Source organism: Vipera ursinii (assembly GCF_947247035.1).
Source record: "Vipera ursinii genome assembly, chromosome: 2".
Classification (NCBI taxonomy): Eukaryota; Metazoa; Chordata; class Lepidosauria; order Squamata; family Viperidae; genus Vipera; species Vipera ursinii.
The window spans coordinates 97,778,195-97,801,908 of record NC_139513.1 but is presented as its reverse complement, the minus strand read 5'-3'; the positions used below and the strand labels follow the sequence as shown (position 1 = coordinate 97,801,908).

Here is a 23,714-nt window from a genome sequence, read left to right as displayed (position 1 = left end):
AGCGAACTTAGGCTGGGAGATGGTTTAATTAATCCTCTTTGTGAGCTATTTAAACAGCTATAAGACAGTGAATATGTGCATGCACAAGAGGTCATGCTGTGAGCATGCTCACTACTGACAGCATGCAGGGTCAGGCACAGAGTTGGTAGCTGGCCTCAGCTCAGGAGATGGGAAGGCCTCCTTTGGTGAGTGCTAAGGGCCATTGTCTCCCTGGCTGGCAATGGCACAAGATGATTTATGAGTTGGTTACCTAGAGATACCGGGACAAAAATCCCATCCTTGTTCAGGAGTCAGCCATATTCTCTTCAAATAAGAGAGAAGCAAAGCAAGCTGGGAATAGGAGCTACTCTATCAGCACAGAAGCTTACTGACAGACTGATCCAGTGTGTAGGCAAAGGGGCCATCCATAAAAGACACAAGCAAAAGCTACAGGACCAGTAGCCATCACAATGACCATTTCAGTAGGGCTAGTGATGAAAGGGAAAATTCTAGAAGGCAAATCAAGGCAATTCAGGCCAGTTACATCAGCTGATCATGCCTAATTCGGGTCAGTTTCACCTTCCTGCTCTATGTCTCTCTGGAGATTCCTTGCAGAATACATTAAGGTCAGGAGATTGTAACAAACATGTGTAAATACTTCACCCCAGACTGTAAATTTCAAGCATTTCTACAAGGACCAAAATCTATCTGGAGTTTGATAACTTAGGAGATGAATGAGAAAATAATCAAATCCCAATGCTGAAGTTTATCAGCTGACTGACTCTATCATGTGTGACCTTAATAGAAGCCAATGAGACCCACATTGTTATTTCAGGCTGCATGGAAAACAAAGAGCTGCTTCTTCTTCTGTGTCTAGATCAAACTTTAAACTGCCAGAATGAAGCCACTTTCTTGGCTTGGTCGTTGGCCCAAAATTATCAGCACAGACAAAGAACGAAACCTAGAAAGTGGACTGTGATTCCATTCTGATAGCAAGATGTTGTCAAAGGAATAAATCTCAATCCAAACTTGCCCTAATTCTAGATCAGGGTTCTCCAGAGTGGTCAATGACTGTTGTTTTATTGCAATTGTTTTTATTCAGAGTACTATTAGTTAAATTAGTATTTATTAAATTATATTCATATAATAGGGACGCGGTGGCTCAGTGGGTTAGGACGCTGAGCTTGTCGGTCAGAAGGTCGGCAGTTTGGCGAGTCGAATGCCGAGTGCTGCGTAACAGAGTGAGCGCCTGTTACTCATCCCAGCTTCTGCCAACCTAGCAGTTCGAAAGCACGTAAAAATGCAAGTAGAAAAATAGGGACCACTACGGTGGGAAGGTAACGGCATTCCGTGCACCTTTGGTGTCTCGTCATGCCGGCCACATGACCACGGAGACGTCCTCGGACAAGCCCTGGCTCTTTGGCTTTGAAACGAAGATGAGCACTGGCCCCTAGAGTTGGAAACGACTAGCACGCATGTGCGGGGGAACCTTTACCTTTACCTTATACATATAAATAAATGTTGACGAACAATCTATAACTTCATGAAGGGCTTGATGAACTGAAGAGTCCAATGACTCCTGTTCTAGAGTGAAGGAAGGAAGGCTCCCACAGCTGCCAGCTTTGGCACAGGAATGGTCCTTACATGTTTTGACCAAACAAATGAGGCTCGGTTTACCTTGTGAGCAAAGCTGGTTGCAGATTGTGCAGGCGGGCAAGTGGGGAAGGCCTTCAGGTTTCTACTTGCAGCCTGACAAGGGACAGAGGTCGACTTCCCTCCCTCCCCCTCTGCAGGAGGGGTGGGGCAGTGGCCCTTACCTGGGTCTCTGCTGGAGGGGAGCAGCCACCTGGCAAGTCCAGAGAGAGATCTGGGGGAAGGGTGCAGCGGGCCCTGAGGGGAGCAGGAGTATAAGATAAATTACGTGTCAAAGATGCGGGGTGTAGAAAAGCTCTTAGCTGACAGACAGGCTTTACCCTCTGGTCCTTGAGGTAGGAGAAGAGAAGGAGAGGCAGAGGAGAGTCTTTGCTTTGTACAGGGAAACAAGCTGCAGGGCAGGGGAGAGGGAGGTCTTAGAGAAGGAGAGAAGGCTGCAGGTCTTGTTTATGGATGGCCTCTACCATGCAGTTGTAGCTTGCTGCGGCCAGCTTACCTTAGGCTGGCAACAGCACTACTCATGCAAATAACACACTGGGCACAAGCATGCAGGCTAAAAAAAACACACACAAAAAAAGATCCCATACAGTACTCCTTCACTGGCTGGCCAGAGGCCTCCAGAGCCTACCTGGAATGTGGAAATGCTTAGGAGCTTGGTATGAGGTTGGTGTAGAAGACCTCACATCTAACTGGCTATAGTAGGGGGAGCTGCGTCCACTCTCTGTCCCTTGAAAGAGCAGATTGGAGGGAGCAGCAGAGAAGAAAAGAGAGAGGCAGAGGAAAATTGATGTTAAAAACAGTGTTTTAGAAAACTAGCAAGCCATCTGTGAATTTATGGTGGGAGTACGTGGGTGGAAAGAGGTGGTGGTGGAAGGAGGTGGTGGTGATGGTGGTGCTGATTCTTTCAACACATAACAAGAAGCCTAGGTTGTTCCAATCATTCCAAAAGCATTTCAAATTCAAAATAACAGGTTTTTGAATTTGAAACAAATTTCTGAGCTGGCAAAAGGGCTGTTCCTAGTTCAGAACACTTCTGGATTGGTCGGGAAAACCCATCATGAATTCAGGACAAATATTTTGCACATCCATAGTTGCTTCCCATATCATCTGCTTCTTTCCATTTCTACTCTGCCACAGAATTGCCACTCTGAATTTGCTCAGGAAAATGAAAATGGAGCATGACAACGGAGTGAAGTTCATCACAACTCTTCGGTATCCTGAAGACAGTAAAAAAAACCAGAGCTAGACACTTGCCTACCATTCTGTTAAGGAAAGATCCTATGCAATGGAGGACACTGTACCAATGGAACCCTCTTTGTCTCTCTGATTTCACGTTCAGGCCATTCTGGGATATAGGAAATGCTTGGGCAGCATGTATGAGCCTTGGAGAGAAGTTGGTCTGTCCTTCTAAGGATGTGTTAAAGCTGAGTTCCATTGGACAAATATCTTTATTTGAATCCTGATGGAGACAGCCATGCCCTACCTGAGCGGTAATAATGATGTGGAGAGCGTGGGATGGTGGGAGATATGCCTTGGCGACTGTAGGTGGGTGAGTCTATGTAGCCTGGGCTGGATGCTCGCCTCTGCCTGATGTCCATGCTCTCGTAAATATCCTGCAAAAAATGCAAAACTTTGTTCATAAAAGATCCAGCCCCAGGAGGGTCACGGTGTACTGTATGTACCTTAGCATGCATCCTGGCCCTCTGAATATTATATTCCTTTCCCAACTGAGGGCATCTTTTCCCAAGGTGCACAAATATATGACATCACAAAGATAATATGCTTTGCCCAGAGCATTCTTCATTTAATAGCATGGGGGGGGAGGGGGAGACCTTCTATGGGAGGTTTTTCCTAACCCAGCTCTCCTCAAACTCTCTTTCAGCTCTCATTGCATGAACCCTAGAGATGTGAGCCTGCAATTAGTCTTATGCGCAGTGTGATTACCTGAGAATATGGAGACAAGGTTCCAAGAGACTACAAGTGACAGAAGGTCAAACCGCCAGGGAATAAAGAGCAGGGGAAAAAGAGACAAGAGAGCAATTGATTACAAGCTGATCTAATGTTTCTGTTTCACAAGCCAGTTCCCCCAAATTCACTTTACTAAACTACAACCTTCTCAGAACTGCCAAGGCATTGAGAAAATTTAGGAGAAAGAGATTCTGAAACACCAAAGAAAGAGAAGACCAATCCCATAACTTTCCCTAGTATTGTGAGAAAAGCAGCAAGGCAGCTCTGGATTTCATTTCCTCTCAATTATATTCTTGTCACCTCAAAGAGATGTATGTGCCTGCCTGGATTAACCTAGATTAATTAGCTGCTAATTGAGCCCTTTTCTCATGTGCTCTCCATTTTACAATTGGTTTCTTTAAGTAACTGAGAACCAAATCTTTGCGTTTGAGCAAACCTAGTTCTGAAAGTAATCCAAGAGAACTTAAGATAATATATTCAGTTTTTAGGCAGCACATAAAATAAGAAATGAACCTTAAAGGGATTCTCTCAGAGCAATTATATGTGGAAGACATGACAAGGGCTGATGCGTGAATGTAAGAGAACAGTGGAGGACCACAACTTTCTTGTGTAAGACTCACATCTTCCTATAAGGGTGTGACAAACATCTAGAAATTAAATATTTGCATGGTTCCCTCTTAATCATATTTTTGAAATTAACGCAGAAACATGCCTACAAGTTTATTTAAGATGTTCCTCCTTAAAATATTAAAAAGTGTCTTTAGGACAAATTTGTTTTGGAAAAGTAGGACTAGCTCAAATACAACAAAAAGCAACAGGCAAAATATTAAATGGCATCACTTTTTATTTTAAAAAAATTCTTAGACCATTCCTGAAGGTCTAATTGCACCAAAATGGTTCATTTAAGAATAAGCATAGTCCAGAGCAGGAGTGTCAAACTCGCAATGTCACATGATGTGTCACGACATATCACAACTTTTTTCCATTGCCGGTAATGGGGTGGGTGCTGTTTCAGCATGGTGCATCCGGCCCGCGGGCTGGCAGTTTGACACCCCTGGTCCAGAGCATAGGTAGTCCTTGCTTAGTGACTACAATTTTGTTACTAAGTGATAGATTCATTAAGCAAGGTATCATGTAATTGTGGCAGACATTTGACTTCATTTCCACTGGAGTCATTTAAGTGAGTCATCACAGCTTACTATTATAATTATGATTATGATTAAGTGAGAAATCGTGTGACTGCAACATGTGATTTTACTGCCGGCTTCCCCATTGTTTCTGCTTGTTGGAAGCCAGATGCAAAGCACACAAATGGCGATTGTCTGACCACAGCATATTGTGACAGTCATAAATGCCATCACAACTTCAAACGATGGCTAAATGAGGCAATCAATAAGTGAGGTCTATTTGCATTGCTGTGCAAATAAGAAGCATTCTGAAGAAGCTCCTTAATTGCTGAAGTGGCAGAAAAGGCAGCTGAAGCAGTGCTGGCAAAGAAGTTACTAGAACTGAACACAGATTACCGGTAAGTGCTCAAGTTCAAGCCTACACCATGGTATGATGAGTGGCAAAAGAGCAATGTTTCTCCATGGAGCCTAATGAAGTAGACAGAGTCTTCTGTGATATCAGCTCTGCCACTTGTGAATTAGATTCCTGCTGCTCCAGGTGGCTGAAATCCTCCAGAGAAGAGGCAGAAGGATAGAATAGATAGCTAAATGTCTAGTTAGGTATGGTATATAGGTATGAAAGAGGTTCTGATGCAACCCCTGCTCAAGAAACCTGTTCATGAGTAAGTAACTATCCACCATCTCAATCCTCCTGTCCTTTATCCAAGAACAGGAGGGTGGGAACGGAAGGATGGAGAATGTCTGACAGTAACTTAGTTGTTGAGGCCGCCCTTGATGAAGTTGACCCCTGCATTATTTTTTTATTTTTTTATTTTAATTCCATTTATATCCCGCCCTTCTCTGAAGACTCAGGGCGGCTTACAAGCTTAGCAGTAGCCTTCATTCTATGTATATGCCTGCTTATTAGGGCTTTCACACACACCCCCCCCAAGTGGCATTATTACAAAGTCAGCTTAATTGCCCCCAACAATCTGGGTCCTCATTTATCTACCTCGGAAGGATGGAAGGCTGAGTCAACCTTGAGCCTGGTGGGATGAGAACCTGCACTAATTATGGGGTGTCTTATAATTTGTTCCTCTTATTAGGCCACTGGTAGAGATTATCCACTATATGGATGATAGTGAGTTTTACACTTCTACCTTGGGCTGAACAAGAGATGTTGTTAAGATCCTTCCCAGTGCCTGGAGGCTATTAGGGACTGAATGGAGAAAAATGGATTTAGACTCAATCCCAGCAAAAAAGTATGACTGTAGGTTTAGAAACTGAGGGATTTAAGTAGAATTCTATCCTTGGCACTGGATAACTTCGTATTCCCCTAGGCAGAAGTCATTTATAGTCTGGGTTTTGTATGAAGAGCAAGTAGAGGCCATGACTAGGAGACTGTTGTACAGCACTATCTTGTGCATCGCTTACTGTCATTCCTAACTTGGGAGGCTTTAACAACAATTACCCATGCTTTTTTCATGTTTGGAGAACTTGCTATACATCAGCCTGTTCTTAAGAAGCTACAGTTGGTTTAGAATGCAGTGGGTTGAGTATCAATGTGTGTGCTGTGGTTCACCCATGTCACACCATTACTTTGTGAGCTATACTAGTTCCTGGCAGGTTGCTGGGTGGAATTGAAGTTGTTAGACATATGGTCCTTTATGGTTCAGGACATGCATGTGTGTGGGACTGCCTTTTCTGCTGGAATGCACCCATCTGTTAAGGTAGAAAAGGCTTGCTCAAGATCCCATCCCACTGATTTCAGGGACTCTGAGAATGAGTCTTCTATGTGTTAGCCCACCTCCTCTGGAAGAGCCAACTCCTAGAGACAAGGGCCGCGGCATGCCAACAACCGGTCTGCACAAACAAGCAAAGCCCCGTCTGTGGGATGCATGCAGCACACACCCTCCGGTCTGCGGAAAAACCTTTCTCCATGGACCCGGTTCCTGGTGCCCAAAAAGGTGGAGACCTCCGTTCTAAAGAGCCTTTGGGAAAACTAGATACTTTGAATGACTACTGGAAAAGTAGCACTGAGGTGTGTTTGGGTTAGTATTGTTGCAATGCCTGTCAAGTTTAATTTATTCCTAGTTCATGGAATTTGACAGCTAAATAACATAATGGGTACTTGGTGCCCTTACTGTGGCTAAAAGACTCATATTGCAACGTTGGAAAGATAAATGTATGGCCCCATTTATTCAATGGATTGAAAATTTGATTACACTTACTACGTATAAGCATACTGCATAAAGATGTAAAGTTTGTATATAATGAAATATTTTATTTATTTATTTATTTATTTAATTTTTAATATTTATTTATGTGTTTAATTGATATGCCACCCATCTCACTGTCGAGAGATTCTGGGTGGCTTACAAACATCAGGAAAACAAAAGTACAAGACATTAAAAGATGAAATATTAAAAGGAACAGAGATTAAATAAGTTAAAAAAAATACTACAGGGTGGAGGTGGGATCTTCTTTTTAGTCCACTAACTAACATTCCTCCAATATTGAATGTCCTCACTGGGGCCAGTCAACAGAGCCAGGTTTTGAGACTCTTACAGAAGGCCCAGAGGGTGAGAGTGGATCTCATCTCGAGAGGCATGGTTTTTCCAAATGGAGGGAGCCACAGCAGAAAAGGCCCTTCTCCTGGACCTCGCTAGGTGGAATTCCTTGACCAACGGGATCCACAGTATGTTCCTTCTGCCAGAATGAGTGGGGCAGGCCAATACTACTGAGGTGATATGGTTCCTCCGTAGCTTGGGCCAACACCATCAAGGGCTTTAAAGGTCATAACCAATACCTTCAATTGGACCTGGAAACAGACCAGCAACCAGTGCAGCTTGTGCAACAATGGTGTTACATAGGTCACTCTAGAGCTCCCTAGAACCACTTGCATGGCTGCATTCTGCACAATCTGTAGCTTCAGGGATAGCTCCATGGGACTTTTTTAATACAAAAATATACAATAAGTTAAAAACATAACAATATAAGTGTTTATATTCCATTTTGCTTGATTTAAATATATCCTGGCTTCCTTGAAGATGTTAAGAAAAAGTCTCGTGCCTTACTAATAGCACTTCTTTATAATCCCAAAAGTTATCAGGGGGTGAAGCTCATGCCATCATTTGCCAGGGAAACATGGAATATAGGGCAAGGCAAGAATCATTGATTCTTTCTGTCATGCTCCCAGTCCCCAGTGAGATATATGAGTGCAGCTGGATCGATCAACAGATATTATTTGTGAGAAACTGGGATAAGGAGCTTAACAAATTTGTGATTTGATGCAATGGTTAATAAGGAGCCACTTAACATGGAGTCTCTGGCCTGAGTTTTTCACTGCCTTAATTTTGTTGCTTCAGTCATTTATTGCTATAAAATATTTCTGATAAGGGATGGTCGCCAATTACTGAAAATCTTGTTGCTTTGTAGCTGTCCTGCCTCATGGTGTCTTCTGCCAAAGGTCCGGTATGCTTCTGTCAGAAACAGCTCTGTTTAATTATCCATTCTTTTTTTCAGCAGAAGCCAGAAGGCTGACACTGGACTGGCTCAGCCTAGACATATACCCCACCAGTAACCTATAGCAAAAGCAAAACCTTTTACAAACATACTGCAGATAGCTCGGTAACATTTCCAGATAGGTCAGAATCTGATCTCTAGCCCCATAAAGTACAGACTCACACCAGCAGACCTGCCTCGTTTTCCATTGCACCCACTGAGACATCCATCCTTCTTAGCTCAACAAGGGGGTGTTGACGTGTTAGACGTAAGACCTGTCCAGTTGCATTTGAAACCGAGGCATAATCTTTGTACTATGTTCTATTAACCACAAGCAAATTCTTATTAGATTCATTCTTGGCCATATGTTATTCTATATGCAAACACCTCATGTGGCTTTTTTTTGGTTCCATATGTTCTGTCTATCCAGGCATTGTATGTAGTTAAGGGTTAGCAACTGTCTATGATTAAATAAACAATAGTGTAATGTTTGTCTTCAGTCCACTTTCCAATCTATATTCAGAAAGTGCTTTTGTGTTTTCCCGGCAAATAGTCAAACCTATGCTCTCAGATCAGTCTTACCTGGATACCATTTTGGATGTTTCTTTTTTTGGAATGAGGGATGGCTATTGTTAATCTCAAGCATTCTCAGTGAAATTAATGGGTCTTACAGCCAGAGGATATAGACAAGTCTCTGCCTCCAACAGAGACTTCATGCATTGTGTACAATCCAGGTGAAATGGCTTAGAAACTGTACCTCCCCATAGCTATATCTCTCCAGTGTTTCATCCGAAGTGTATCTGTGATAGGGCTCATAAGAAATGAGGTCAGGGCGTTGCACCTCGTAGATGGCTTTAATCTTGGGAAGAGCAGCCAAATCTTTGTAATTAAGGATTTCATTATCCACTTTAGCCTATGGAAAGGGAAAGATATCATAGACAACCACAGAAAGAAAAAGGAACAGGCATTTGAAATGCAGAGGAGAAAGAGCACGTCACAATGCAAGGTTGAAGGAAACCTCAGAGCAAAGATGAAGGTGAAAAGAAGAAAGGGAGGAATTTTGAAGGGAATGCCCTATGTAGATGAAGCAACAGTGGGAAGGAGCAGTTGGCACAGGATTGAAAGTGGTGCCAAGCTTTGCTTTGACTACATGCATCTGAATTCTTCTGTAAGACAGATGATGCTCAAAGGCACAGTGTGGCATTAAGCAGACAGATATTCAGGGATGGGAACAGACAACTCAGGCTGAACTTGCCAGATGCTTTCCTTGGCTCATATTTGGCTTGGAAATCTGTTCCAAATCTGAAGAGGAACAGTCTTCAATAGATATTTTATTTTATTGGTTGATCTCTTCTTTTCATCTCCTCTAGGATTCACAGGGCATGCACTTCTAAATAACTCTGATGGGAGCTGCCAACCTCAATTCTTGGTTTTCCATGTTGCTTCTGCCCCATGTTTACTTACACAAATGACTCGGTTAGGGGAACCAATGCTGGAGCCAGGAGGGGATATGGATGTCTCTGAAGTTCTTCTGTGCTGTGTATACAAAAACCGACAAGTAACTTGTTAAAATTTCCTAGACTTGTTAAAATTTCAAGCCATGCTGACCAGAGTTGCTAATATAGTAATGGCAGAACAATCACATACCTGCATCTATTCCTTCTGTTCAAAAAGCCTTAATCCCTATATATTTGGCTGCACTTTGCTACTTGCCACTCTAGGCTGCTAGCTCACTTCCTTATTCCATGCATATCATGAACGCTCTATTTCAAAATCAAATGTTCCAGCCAATGTTATCAGTTGCTGCACCTTACATCTCCCTCAATTACTTTCAATTAAAGCTAGAATGCTGGAGGGCCTAACAATAAATTATAGTGTAAATGAGCCTGTCATCAACTTTCCTTTTGCAGTATGTTACTTTCCAGTAACATTTGGTAAAAACCAACTATTTGGCACCTGTGCTCTCCAGTTCATTGCATGAACTGCATGAATCACTCAGTATAATGAAGAAATGTCACTTGCTTGCTTTCCTAGTCATTACTGAAGAGATACAGTACAGGTAGTCCTCGACGAACGACCTCAACGGAGCCCAAATTTTCTGTTGCTAAGTGAGACATTTGTTAAGTCAGCTTTGCCCCATTTTATGACTTTTCTTGCCACAGTTGTTAGGTGAATCGCTGCAGCTGATACGTTAGTAACCTGGTTGTTAAGTGAATCTGGCTTCCCCATTGACTTTGCTTGCCAGAAGGTTGCAAAAGGGGATCACATGACCCTGGGACACAGCAAACGTCATAAATATGAACCAGTTGCCAAGCATCTGAATTTTGATCACATGATCATGGGGATGCTGCAAAGATTGTAACTATGAAAAATGGTCATAAGTCACATTTTTCAGTGCCGTTGTAACTTTGAATGGTCACTAAATGAATGGTTGCAAGTCGAGGACTACCTGTACAGAATGAGGTATGAAACTGAAACAGCTATGCATCTTCTGTAATGTATAGTTGTGTCCTGAGTCTCCCAGGCTATTGTCTCCAGTTCTCCCTGATAACTGACTAGACTGGCTATACAAATCTACTTTATGGGCCTGGACAGAAAGATGTACATTGTTATATAGAAAAGTAATTTGCAGCTTGGACAGAAAATAAGGATACCATAGCTATACTGGTGTTACACCTTGATTTGAAGCTGTGCACCCCAAGTAGACAATGAACATATACCCAGCATCTGGTGTCAAATGCTGAGGTTTGAGAACGTTGGTTTCATATTTACCAGTTTACAACATTATCTGGGAAACACAGCCACAGTGCAGAATATATAGATTTCAGGAATAGGCATCAAGAACATAGTTTCATATTTACCAGTTTACAACATTATCTGGGAAACACAGCCACAGTACAGAATATATAGATTTCAGGAATAGGCATCAAGAACACAGTTATGGTTCAGACCCCTTGACTATAACTTACAAGATATCGCTTTCATCTTACTCATCATGTACATACCTCCCTGTAGGCTAAACAGTTCAGATCCTAAAAATCAAACCTATTCCTATTCAAAATTATCTAAACAAATTAGATAACTTGCAGTACCCATTTTAGCTAACACCAGCCTCCACGAGTAAAATTTGGCTGCCTACTCTTCCCCAACTTTATTTTACCTTTAGCTTCTTTTCTGCTCTTGCGGCTTGTTTGCAGATTGGATGCCATACTTCTGAACCTGCAAAGGAGGACTATGTGTCAGAACTGCAAGCTGCCCATCTGTGTGTCTGCTTTACCCAACATTATCTAAGTTCATAAAGGAAAAAAATACCATCGAAATCTTTTAATATTTCTTTTATAAGCAAGTGACTGCTCCTTTTAATGCAAGAAAATCCATTAATTTTTGTCAGCTGATAATGCCATGGGTATTTTTGTTCCAAAGATTCAGTTGGTTTGGACTATTTTGAATTGCAAACAGGCATTAGGAAAACTCGCATGCTTTGCTCACTGTCATCGTTTTCAATCCCCAGACCCTTAAAAACATTTTCAAATTAGAATGCCCTCAACATATCCCAGTTCAAAATGAAAATAACCCCTGCCACTATTCCTTCCAGTAGACCAATAGGGGAGCATAAAATAGTTTTCAGCCATGCTAATGCGTAAAAATCAGGACGATTGGTAAAATGGGAAAGCTACTAAGGCATAATCTCTCTGTTTATAATGCAAAAGAAGAATGAGGGCTGGTATCTCAGCATTATGCTAGTTGACATTCTGTGGGGAATGTGGAGAAACTAGGAACATTCATTGCCTCTGTAGCATTAAGCAAACAAATAAATGCTGTCAAATGCTTTGAGAGTTTTAGGTCTCAGTAATTGGTGGAAAAGAACAAAGCACTGAATTTTTGATACTGTTCACAGCTACTATTCCCTTATTGTTGTATAAAATAATCAAAGATGGCCATTTAGAGGAGAATATGAATTAATGACCTCATACAAAATACCCTCTTTGTTGCAGGTGTGCCGCTTAATTTGATTGTGGAGTTCTTGGTGGTCTCTGAGCAAGGTACTAGTAATGGTGTTTAAAGCCCTACATGGCAGGGGTCCGGAGTACCTCAGGGAACACCTGCTGCCGGCATCAACCTCCCTGCGCCCTGTGCGTTCCCACAGAGAGGGTCTCCTCAGGGTGCCACCGATCAGAGAATGTCGATTGGTGGCCCCCAGGGGGAGATCCTTCTCTGTGGGCGCTCTGGAACTATGGAATCAGTTACCGGTAGAGCTCCGGATGGCACCCGATCTTCGCTCCTTTCGCCGCGATCTGAAGACGTTTTTGTTTGCACAAGCCGGCCTGGCCTGATGGGGGATTGGTGGGGTTTTTATTCGTGTATTTTTATTGTTGTATTTTTTGGGGTTTTTATAAATGTAGTATATTATTGTTTTAACGGGCAACTATTTAATCTCCTTTTAATATTTGTAACTTTGTATTTTATTCTTGCCCTGTGAACCGCCCTGAGTCCTTCGGGAGAAGGGCGGTATATAAATATTAATAAAATAAAAAAATAAAAAAAATACTTAAAGATGTTTTCTTATCCAACCACAGTAGCCAGACAAGCTATATTCTCTTCTATTGGAACTTAATTTTATTTCTTGTCTCTCCCGCATAGCGCTGGGCTTATCACATCTTTATAGGCCTGACTGACTGAGAAAAGTTGTAAGGCTGTAATATAAATACATCCAAGTACTAATTGTTTGGATAAACTTTGAATCAAGTCTTTACTCCTGTTACTGGATGTTACTGAAACTGGCAGCATTGTCTGTTGGAAACAGGAACAAAAAGCTGGAACAATAGAAAAGTATCAGGTATGTTAAGAGATAGAAGAATGAATCAAGGACCTAATATGAATAAGCAAAAGAAAAAAACCTTTAGGGCAGTCTAGTAATAATGATTTATGTAAGAGCTAGCTTTAAGACTAGACAATACCATGTTAAAAAAATACATTATTTGATTTTGCTGGCAGAATATTTATTTGCATATGTTGCACATTCATATATTTTTGTTTCGCTTATTCATGTTGTGCCTGTGATGTATGTATGCAATGAATAATAGTCCTCAATCAATCCCAGCCTCCCCTCACATTTCTGAGCTACATAAGAGAGAGAATGCCTTCAGACTTAGGGATGGTGTTCCCTGTTCTTGATTTATGGGCTTTATTGACTTGTACTATCATCTACATTTGAAGGGTTCTGTTAGTCATATGATTACAGCCTAACTGGTTGGGTTGGCAATATATAAGCCATGATTTGTAATGTATTGTATCCCTTTAAATGTGTAATGATTGGCCAACGCTGTGTTCTTTCAACGGCCATAAGAGGGAGCTAGAGACATAGCTTCTCTCTCTCTGTGTTAGTTACTCTGTTACATTGCTTGCTGGTTATTGTTGATTGTGGTTTTGCTACTGTTTGCTAAACCCAAAGAACTGTGTTTTTGACTTTTGGACTGGTAAGACGACTTTGTATTGGATAACTCTTGAACTGTTGATATCTTCTCTGTACCCGTGTATGACCTGGACTGTTTATTCTTGACTTGTGCTACTCCTAAAAGTAAAGTTTTTTCCTTTTTTACACACCTCAGTGTATCAGTGTGGTTGCTGTGCAAAACTTGACTACTCTCAGTACCACTTCTCCTGTGCATTTTTCTTGTTGGCTTAGGAGATATTCTGCACAAACCCTGTCAGGTTCTCGAAAGAAATATGAGAATATTGTATTATCACATCACATATTTCAAGACATCTTCCCAGGAATATTGTTAATGTATTAAATTTCAAAAATAGTTGCATGATAACATAGAGGTCATTGTAGGATCACAAGCATTTTCCTTTTTTTCTTTTTGGTCTTATAGGTACAAAGATCACTATACAGTATGAACTAGATATGCTTCTCTGTGTTCACACAGTGACCTTTTCCACCCTCCTGGATAATTTTTCAGAGACTCTTAAGTTGAACGAGTTGCTTGAGACAGGACCAAAAAAAAAAAAAGGACAAAAGCCAGCTCCCATTTGTGCAGCCTGAAGTGTGTTTTGAACTGCAAGAGATGAAAATAATTTTGTTGGACAGTCTACCTGTTATGTACATAAGGGATGTTACACATATATAAGCCACTGACACCACCAGGTGGCAAGGTGCCCTGTCCGGATTGGCAGGGTAGTCTTTGGCGGGAAATCCAGATAATGGGATTGGTTCCAAGTATACCTGGCTAGGTATATAAGCGGGGCAGTTGCCCCTTTGTTTGCCCAGTCTGTGCTACATCAATAAAGAGTTGGAATGCTGAACCCTGGTGTCCTGAGTCGTCCATCTTGGCCATGCGGTCCGGAGCCCACTACCTATTCTCCTTGAATGTAACAGAAGGTTCCTCCACATATGACTTGTGTCCAACCCATGATCAGGGTCACATATGTTGTGTTCTCTTAATGCCACTGATCTTCCGTTGAGAAGGTAAATAACATCTGATTCAGCTTGTGATGCAGGAGACTCCACTGGGAGAAAAGTGTTAAGCCTGAAGCTGTCCAGGAGGTGGTTTTCCAAAGGTAGCAACTTTTTAAACTTTTATCTCATCCTGTTTCCTGGCTCTCTTTCTCTCTGCTGCGATCAAGCCACCTTTGCACCCTTTCACTGTGTTTCTGAAAGACTAGATTGTGGTTTGGGAAGGCAAACACAAGGAGGCAACAAGGAACATCAGAGGAAGGTGGAGGGAATTCTACAAGAACTTATTTCTGTCATCTATCACTGGCCAGTGGAGGGAATACTGGTTAGCTCATGGGAACTAGTGAGCATTTTAAGGGTGACAAATACTAGCTTGGGAAGTAACACCAGTGGCTAAGTAAAAGAGCCCAGAAATGATGCTAATCCAGGGGTCTTCAAACTTGGCCCTTTTATGACTTGTAGACTTCAACTTCCAGAATTCCTCAGCCGGTGTCAAGTAGTCCTAATGATTCTCTTAGAGATCCTCCATGTTGGTTCCTTCCTGCTCCTTTTGTTGCTATGACTTTATTCCTTTTAGGCAGAAATACATACAGTATGATTCAAGGTTGTTCTTGCTCTTCTTGTTTGTTTTAGGCTAGGGTAGAGGAGTGAAGGAATGTGGCTTCTTTGAACATGGAGGTTTCTAAATTTAACTGAGTCAAATTACAGCATTATAACATTACCATACCTGACATTTATTGCAAAGTTCCACTTAGATGGCTAAGGAGCAAAATGGGGAGATACTTTTGTGAGCAATTTTTTTCCTTCCTTGGAATCAGCTCAGTCTCACATAGGAAGAATAACTAGCTTTTCCAGCAATCATCGCCACCATTTCCCATCTTCTCACAGTATCCTCAATTTTAGATGCCCTTAAAGATCATGCAACAGGAACTTCTCATAAGTAGTATTGGGACAGGTGCAACACTTTGAAAAATGTGCAATTCTTTCATGCTTGTCACTGTGGCAGGCTTCCTACTAAATGATCAGCCAAAGAGGCATTAAAGATGCCTCCACTCCTCTAAAACAAACCAATTGTTAATTGCCATCCCACGCAGAAAGCTGCCAGCAACTAAGCCAACAGTCCTTGGAGTGTGAGGGTGGGGGGGGGGGGAAACTCAGCCCAACAATTAATGTTGATATACAAAGGGTAATTAGTGACTCACAATGTCAAATACCAAATGACTGTCTACAAGACTCTCTGCTTTCTGAAAATAGATGTACGGGGAGGAGAACATCGTAACCTTATATTAAGATCTAGTCATCTCATTTCTTATTGCAACTACATATTTCATAAACATGTGAATACACTTAAGCCTGTTGCAATCAGAAAATTAAAATATTGTTTTAAGTTCATTCAAATGCCTTGTTTGAAAATCTCAGCATGAAATGGGGTTGATAATACAAATTCCAGTTTCATGTAATGTTTAGAGAAGGTTAATCAATTATTCTCTAATAAAATTTGAATCTATCTTAATGAAAGACTGAACGTTCTTCAAAGAGGCCCAGCATGGCTCTTAAAAGATGTTCATTTCATGTTTAAGTTGCAAGGACAAGTATTAAATTTGCCCCCTATGGATTAGAGGCACACTTTTTAATTCTTAATGAGATCTTTTGCCTCCAATAGGTGCTCCTACCTGTGAGGTACATTTCTTCCCCTTCTGTGAACATCTGGTGACATCGTACACATCTGGCACAAGTGGGATGATAATGCTTTCCTCCTGCCTACAGAAACAGTGAGAACAAAGAGTGGTTGAACAAAATAGCCACATGCCGATGTTCAAGCCGAAGACATGACTGTCTAGGAAAAGTGATGTTTCTTTGATTTAGATGAAACAAAATTCGGCAGTAATACTATAATTTATGTCACATTTTCCATCACACATGATTGGTTATATTTATTATAAATTTCTGTCCAAAAATCTTTTATGACTTTATATTCCAACCACATGTTAAAGTTTGTTGTTAGATTTTCATAAAACATCAGAGTAATCCTGCTATAAATACTGTTTCGAATCAAGGAGATGTACCACTTATAATTATATGACACTACCTAACAATTAGCACACCTCCTCTTATTTTTGTTTAAGAAAATTAAATGGTTTCAGTGGTTCCATTATTGTGCTAAATTTGTCTTCTCCACAATAGACTATGCCATACAGCTTTGAATTTCCTGCACACTCTAACCCTAATATTTTGCATTTTTTATATCTTTCGGTTTAAGTTTTTAAAATATTTGAAAGGATCCATTGGGCTTATTGGCTTGATTTTTTTCCTAAAGTATAAACATTGAAATAAACTATATAACCTGATTTCTCTGAAATTTGCTTTCAATTTTTATGCTTTTAACCTTTCTGTCATCTTTTCTTATAATTTTGTCCAATTTCCCACCATGTGCTTTCTTGCAGGAAAATTCAGAGATATCAAACCATTTTGAGATTAGAATCCTGTGGTAATCTAAGTGGATTGTTCTGTGCAAGGTTTAACATTAAATTTTATTACGTTTCTGGAACAACATGAGCTATATGCATTCATAAATATTTCACTTTCTTATTTTCCCCTGATTCCTTTTAATAGATTTGTTGCCTGTTTCATTTTGTACTCATATGATTTTTAAAGATTATCTGAAGCCTGCAATCATCATAACAGAACACAACAGAACATTTTCTGCAACAGAAAACATTGCCATAGCGTTGGAATTGTACCATTAGAAAATAGAGGGGTTTTGTGTTACATTGATATTCCCTTATCTGTATAATTCTATTCATAACACAGTTATCTTTATCATTATATTTTATGTTGTTTGAAAGAATATTCTAATTAATAAAAAATTCAGCTATTATCAAATATTGCTGATAATCGTAACATTTTAAAGGATCATTTCAATTTGGGACAGATCTACCGTCAGACTGGAATTTGCTGTAAATTAAGTCCATAATTCTATGTCTTTCACTCTGGAATAAGGAAGAATAGGTCTTGACTTTCTTCTATTATCCTTTCAAGACACCTACTGCATTCCTCTTTGATTGTCTTTTCTCAATGCCAAAGACACTCAGCTTTTTCAATTTCCTTTCATAGGATTTAGCTTCTAGTATTCTTATTGCTCTTTTCAGAAAAAAATTCTGATATATTAAAGTACGGAGCAGAACTAGACACAGTATTCAAAATGGGTCCATCTGAAGAACAATTAAGTGGAACTATTGCTTCCACCATTTGGAAAGTATACTCCAGTTGAAAAAGTCTAAAATTGCATTTTCTTTATTTTACAGCCATATCACCCTGCTGATTGTTGTGTATTCACACGTTAACGTTATGTTACCAAGTTCCTAAGTTATGAGGTAAACCTTCGGCAGCTTTTGACAGCTGTCGAAAGCTGCCGGAAGCTACTGCGCAAGCGCAACTGATTGACAGCTCTCGGCTGTCAAGAACCACTGGTTACTGCGCAGTCGCGAGCTAGTTTGACAGCTCTGGGCTGTCAAAGCTCTCCTTCGCTGATTGGCCCGCTTGAACAAGCGTGAAACCGGCACAGCCCTGATTGGTCGCCGACCGGCCAGCTGGAGTATAAATAGAAGCACTGTAAGTCTGTTCTTTGCCCGGTTCTAAAATAAAAAGGTTTCGTTAGCCAGCTGTCTCGCCTGCTTTTTCAAGCTAACAGAGCACTGATCATATTCAAATCATATTCAGTTTGATTTCAGCACTAGTACAAAATCTTTTTTCATAAGTACTAGTATTAAGCTAAGTGTCCTTCGCCATAAACTTACTCATTTTAATCTTGCTTCATTAGTCCAGAACTTTTCATTGTCTCTGTTAAATGTTATTGTGTTATTTTCAGCTCATTTTTCTAACCTATTAAAATCATTCTGGATTTTATTTCTGCCTTCAAATCCAAATGCGTTATCTGCAAATCTGATACTATTCCATCCACTCCTACATTTAAATCAGTAATGAAAATATTGAAGAGTAGAGGATTTAAGACTGAACCTTTCCATATACCTCTGTATCTATACTTTGAGGAGGAGACGTTGACAAGAACACTTTGAGTGTGATTTCTGATCCAGCGACATATTGATTTAACTGCTATGTTATCAAGTCTTCATTTAAGACTGAGGGGTTTTAATTTTTAATTAATGGGGTTTTACTTAAGTTCAGGGATTAATTTAATCTTAGTTTTAATCATTTTTAATTGTATATGATGTATTTTAACTTTTAATTTTCCCTGTAAACCGCCCTGAGTCCTACAGGAATAGGGCGGTATATAAATTTAAATATAAAATAAATAAATATAAACTACCTTGCTAATCAGCATGTCATGGATACTTTTTAAAATACTTTTAATATACAAAGCAGTTTAGCTAGTTAAAAAAAGGAGTAGAGAAAGAAACTTAATAAAAATCTGCCCTAATTGGTCAGGCTGTAAAAAAAAAAGATGGTGGAAGATTTGTACTTTTGGACTAGCAGTATTGAAGTCAGCCCTCAGAGATGAATCAAACAGGGAAAATCATCAGATTTGCTAATTTTACTTTATTATAAAGCAAGATTAATAGAATCCTAAATTTCTTAATCCAGCTCTCTAAGCAACTGCAGGGTCTCTCTCTCCCCCCCCCCCCCCGCTTTGTCTGGATCGTTCATTAGGTAGCACTGCTTCTCATAGTCCCTCTAGGTTATTCCCACATACAATTACACAAATTAAACTCATTCAGCATAAACAGTATTCCCCGACCATGTTTATATCAATCTCAATTTGCGAACATCTCCCTTCATCTTACTTTACACAATTCTCTGATGGAACACAAACTGTTGGAGAAGACTGAACCAAAATTGGTGCCAAGTATATCTGCCTTTTTAACCTAAAATCGGATAGAAAAGGCATCTTTAGAGAATGCTATGGTTTTTAAATTATGGCACAATTGGTGAGAACTAAGGCGCATAGCCCAATGATTGAGCAACTAACTGTATTAATAAAAAGTACAAATCATACATGGAAATTATATACATATTCCCAATAGGACAATAAGTAGCAAACAAAATGCAAAGGTCTGGGGTTCTTCTGCACCAATCTTAGTTTTTTTTTTTATTTTTATTTTAATTCCATTTATATCCCGCCCTTCTCCGAAGACTCAGGGCGGCTTACAAGCTTAGCAGTAGCCTTCATTCTATGTATATGCCTGCTTATTAGGGCTTTCACAACACACCCCAAGCGGCATTATTACAAAGTCAGCTTAATTGCCCCCAACAGTCTGGGTCCTCAGTTCTTACATGCAATCACAATAAAGTGGATGCATATTTGATATAAAATATGGCATCTGGATTGTGGTGAGTCATAGAAACCTAAAGTTGTATTTCAAGCTTTTATCATTGCAGATGGCTTTGAAATCAGTGGAGCCACCCAAGGATTACAATGAGTGACAGCTTACTGGATCCACCCTGGTATCAACACTGTTGTAGGGAGAGGCCAAGTGCCCAGTGCTGTCACTTTGATTAAAGGGACCATTATTTTCTACCAATTTCCCACTTATTTCCATCTAATGGCTTTGCTAGAACTGGGCAGAATAACAGCATGATCAAGTCCAGAGAGATATTGAAAATGTAAGCTATCCCTGGAATAGTTTGACAGTCCTGTTTGCCAGCTGTCACTTAAGTAAACTGTCATTGTTTCAGGATAGTGGAGAGATCTGCCATTGAGTTAAGAACAAAAATAAAGTATTCTCATTAAGTGTCCAGTCCTATTTTTCTCTTGAAACATTCCTGTAAGAAGGCAACTTTTTCTTCTGCCTTCAGTGACTCTGATACTTCAAGATTAGAAATAACATCCTATTATTTCGCCCACTTGCAATGCATCAAGGGTGTTCTCCCTGCTCTTTAACAACGATAATAGGTTTAATTGGTATCTTGTTTTCTTTCAAAAGGAATTTTGGATTTCAATTACAGACATGCTTTCTGAGCATCAGAGCTCAGTTGCAGCCACTGGTTTAACTTGTTGCCCTCACTTATTACTCCATGCAAAGAACTACTCCTAAAGGGGCTTTTACAGGAAAATCATAATGGTGATAGTTGCATTGATGATGATGATAATGAAAGAATATGAGATTATTAAAGAGTACCAGGAAGAAAAGGACAACCATGACCTTTAATTAGAGGCCAAACTTTTAAATTTAAGGCCAGAATTGACTTGAATAATTGTTTCAAGAAAGGGTTGAGTTTCACATCTGCAAAATTCTTGGTTAGATTGTGAGCAATAGCTCACTACTCTTGTCAGTTCAGTCATAATATTGCTAGCCAAAAGCATGAACCAGTTTGCTGCTTTGCAATAAAATTTTGGTTCTCAGCCTACAAATACTAGCCTTCTGTTTCAGGCCAGTGACACAGATCTAGATTTGCCTCTACGATACGGCAATCTGCCCCAAAGGTGCTTTTTTTTCTCTCTCTCTCTTCTCAAAAGGCAACTGGACTTTCTTGTTTTTCTTTGAAGACATTTTGCTTCTCATCCAAGAAGCTCCTTCAGCTCAGAGCTGAAGAAGCTTCTTGCATGAGAAGTAAAACGTCTTCAAAGAAAAAACAAAGTCCAGTTGTGCCAGTAATAACAAAGTCACTGGGATTCCAACCCCTGGGATTTTTCTGAAAGGCAGTAAACGCTTCTCATCAAAAGGTTATCCCCCAAAGTTTTGCAATTTGAAAAATCTTGTGGTCATTGTGCATTCAACCATGAATCTCCTTAACCCAGACAGTTCTTACTGATGCAGCTTTGTTCGGTTGCAATTTTGTTTTATGCAAGAATTACTTTACTGTTAGTTCAAATTAGTGATAATTCAAGTAAAAGCCTAGCTTTCCTCATGTGCAAGCTGAGAATTCATGGTTTATCCAGTTTTACTCATAAAATAAAAAGTTGTGCATTGACAGGATATGATTATGAACTAAACAGCAACTTGTATTTGAGCAAATCTCTTACATATACTTGATGCTAGTAGTTTGGATGCATGAAATATTGGAATATCCATAAGCTCAGGCACTTGGATGGTTCTCACATTAATATTTGCTGCTCTAAACAAACAGGATTAGCAAATAAAGAGTGATTCAGGTGCTGGAGTGGGATAAGGAAATAGCCAGTGTAATGTAAATTATTAAAGAAATTACTTTTTTTGTCTCATTCTAGCTGACAATTCTATCACTGCTACAGGAAAGTGCTGTCTGAAGGGAAGTTCAGTAACAAGATCTATGCAGGAATCCAATTAAATTAATTAATTAAAAGCATTTATAGGATTGCCCACCTCAAATAATGTGATTCTGCTAGCATACTGTAAACCAACAAAGATGTCAAAAAATAAAATAATCAGTAATGGCTTAAAAGAGATATAAACTATTAATTAGCAATCAGGTACTCCAATGTATTTTAATCTTCCAGACGTGTCCCCAACATCAGGAATTTGCACTGAAGAAGAATGACAAGTAAGGCTGCTGGGAAACCAGCTCTGGAATGCAAACTTAAACAGATGTGGATACAGAGCAAAAACAATTAAACTCATCCATTTCTAATCCCAATCTTTCCACAAAGGAGAAGGGACACTTGGCTATTGTGAAAACAGACATCTTCCTGGTTACTTCTAAGATACACAATCTCAGGGCTTTTTTTGTCATAGAACGCCCAGAACGGAGTTCCGGCACCTTTTTTGGATGGAACCTTGTAGGGTAGGCAAGGTGGGTTGTATGACATGTGTGAGTTCTGGGACCTTTTTCTTTTACAAAAAAAGCACTGCGTGACAATCTGATTCATAACTTCCACTCCTTTTGAATGTGAGGGCCAATGAACTGGAATAGCGGTGGAGAAGCTCTACATGCCGTAATGTGGCATTGCATTTCTTTCACTAGGCACTTTTGAGGAGATCCATCAGGAGTTTCCTTGCATTGTGTCAATCAAATTGTCCAGCAGGCTTCATTGTTTAAACTAATAACAGAGATTGAATTTTTGCCAGTCTTACCTGGTTAATTTGGAAACTGAGCTTCAAAAATACATTTCTGATGAATGAGATATGATTTCTCCAATCACTTCTACTTTATCCATATTTTATGGTTATTAATTATTTTTCATGATTACTACAACGCTGCAATAGCTTCTTACTCTCTCTGCAGGTAACACGAGTCCTGCCTTATCCCCCTTTACATCCAAAGCAAACAACTTTTTATGGATCAGACAAAAGCTTCTTTCTGCATTTCCCACTGCCCAGAAACGCTGCCCTATTTTTTTTATTCTAGGCATCCTCAACAGGCAATTTGTCCATAATGCAAGATTCCTTCAACTTATTAAAAAAAGAAAAGAAAAAGGCTGAGCTGTTCAAAAACCAACCAAGCACAGCATTTCAGGCAGCTGCATTATTTGATGTCTCTGCCTCACAGTTTTATAGTTTGAAAGGGCGGAAATTTGGAAATCAATGGTGATCATGCAAATGGAGTGAATGAATCATTGAAACACTTGCAGCTGAAAGCAACAAATGTCTCTCTCTCTCTCTCTTTCCCCTCCCCTCCTCATAAATATTTCGGTGCCTTCAGAGACATGTTTCTTTCTAATTCATGCATCTTTTAAAACTCCACTGAGATTTGTGAGATTTTACTAGCTGAGCCACTACTGGATTTGGCCATCACTATAGTAGTATAGTAGTATTAGGGACGCGGTGGCTCAGTGGGTTAGGATGCTGAGCTTGTCGATCAGAAGGTCGGCAGTTTGGTGGGTCGAATCCAGAGTGCCGCGTAACAGAGTGAGCGCCTGTTACTTGTCCCAGCTTCTGCCAACCTAGCAGTTCGAAAGCATGTAAAAATGCAAGTAGAAAAATAGGGACCACTACAGTGGGAAGGTAACAGCGTTCCGTGCGCCTTTGGCGTCTAGTCATGCCGGCCACATGACCACGGAGACGTCCTCGGACAAGCGCTGGCTCTTCGGCTTTGAAACGGAGATGAGCACCGGCCCCTAGAGTTGGAAACGACTAGCACACATGTGCGGGGGAACCTTTACCTTATAGTAG

General features: G+C 40.2%; 1 protein-coding gene across 1 annotated transcript in view; it reads right to left on the bottom strand.

The window, feature by feature from the left end:
* Positions 1-23,714, bottom strand: part of ABLIM3 (actin binding LIM protein family member 3) — a gene marked incomplete at its 5' end in the record, with an annotated part of 92,867 nt that overhangs the window by 26,391 nt on the left and 42,762 nt on the right. The window contains 7 exons of the mRNA XM_083353374.1: positions 2,261-2,359; positions 3,116-3,245; positions 3,577-3,606; positions 8,968-9,123; positions 9,675-9,746; positions 11,371-11,429; positions 16,341-16,428. Coding sequence (XP_083209500.1) covers positions 2,261-2,359; positions 3,116-3,245; positions 3,577-3,606; positions 8,968-9,123; positions 9,675-9,746; positions 11,371-11,429; positions 16,341-16,428 — 634 coding nt within the window. The remainder of the gene's footprint in view (positions 1-2,260; positions 2,360-3,115; positions 3,246-3,576; positions 3,607-8,967; positions 9,124-9,674; positions 9,747-11,370; positions 11,430-16,340; positions 16,429-23,714) is intronic.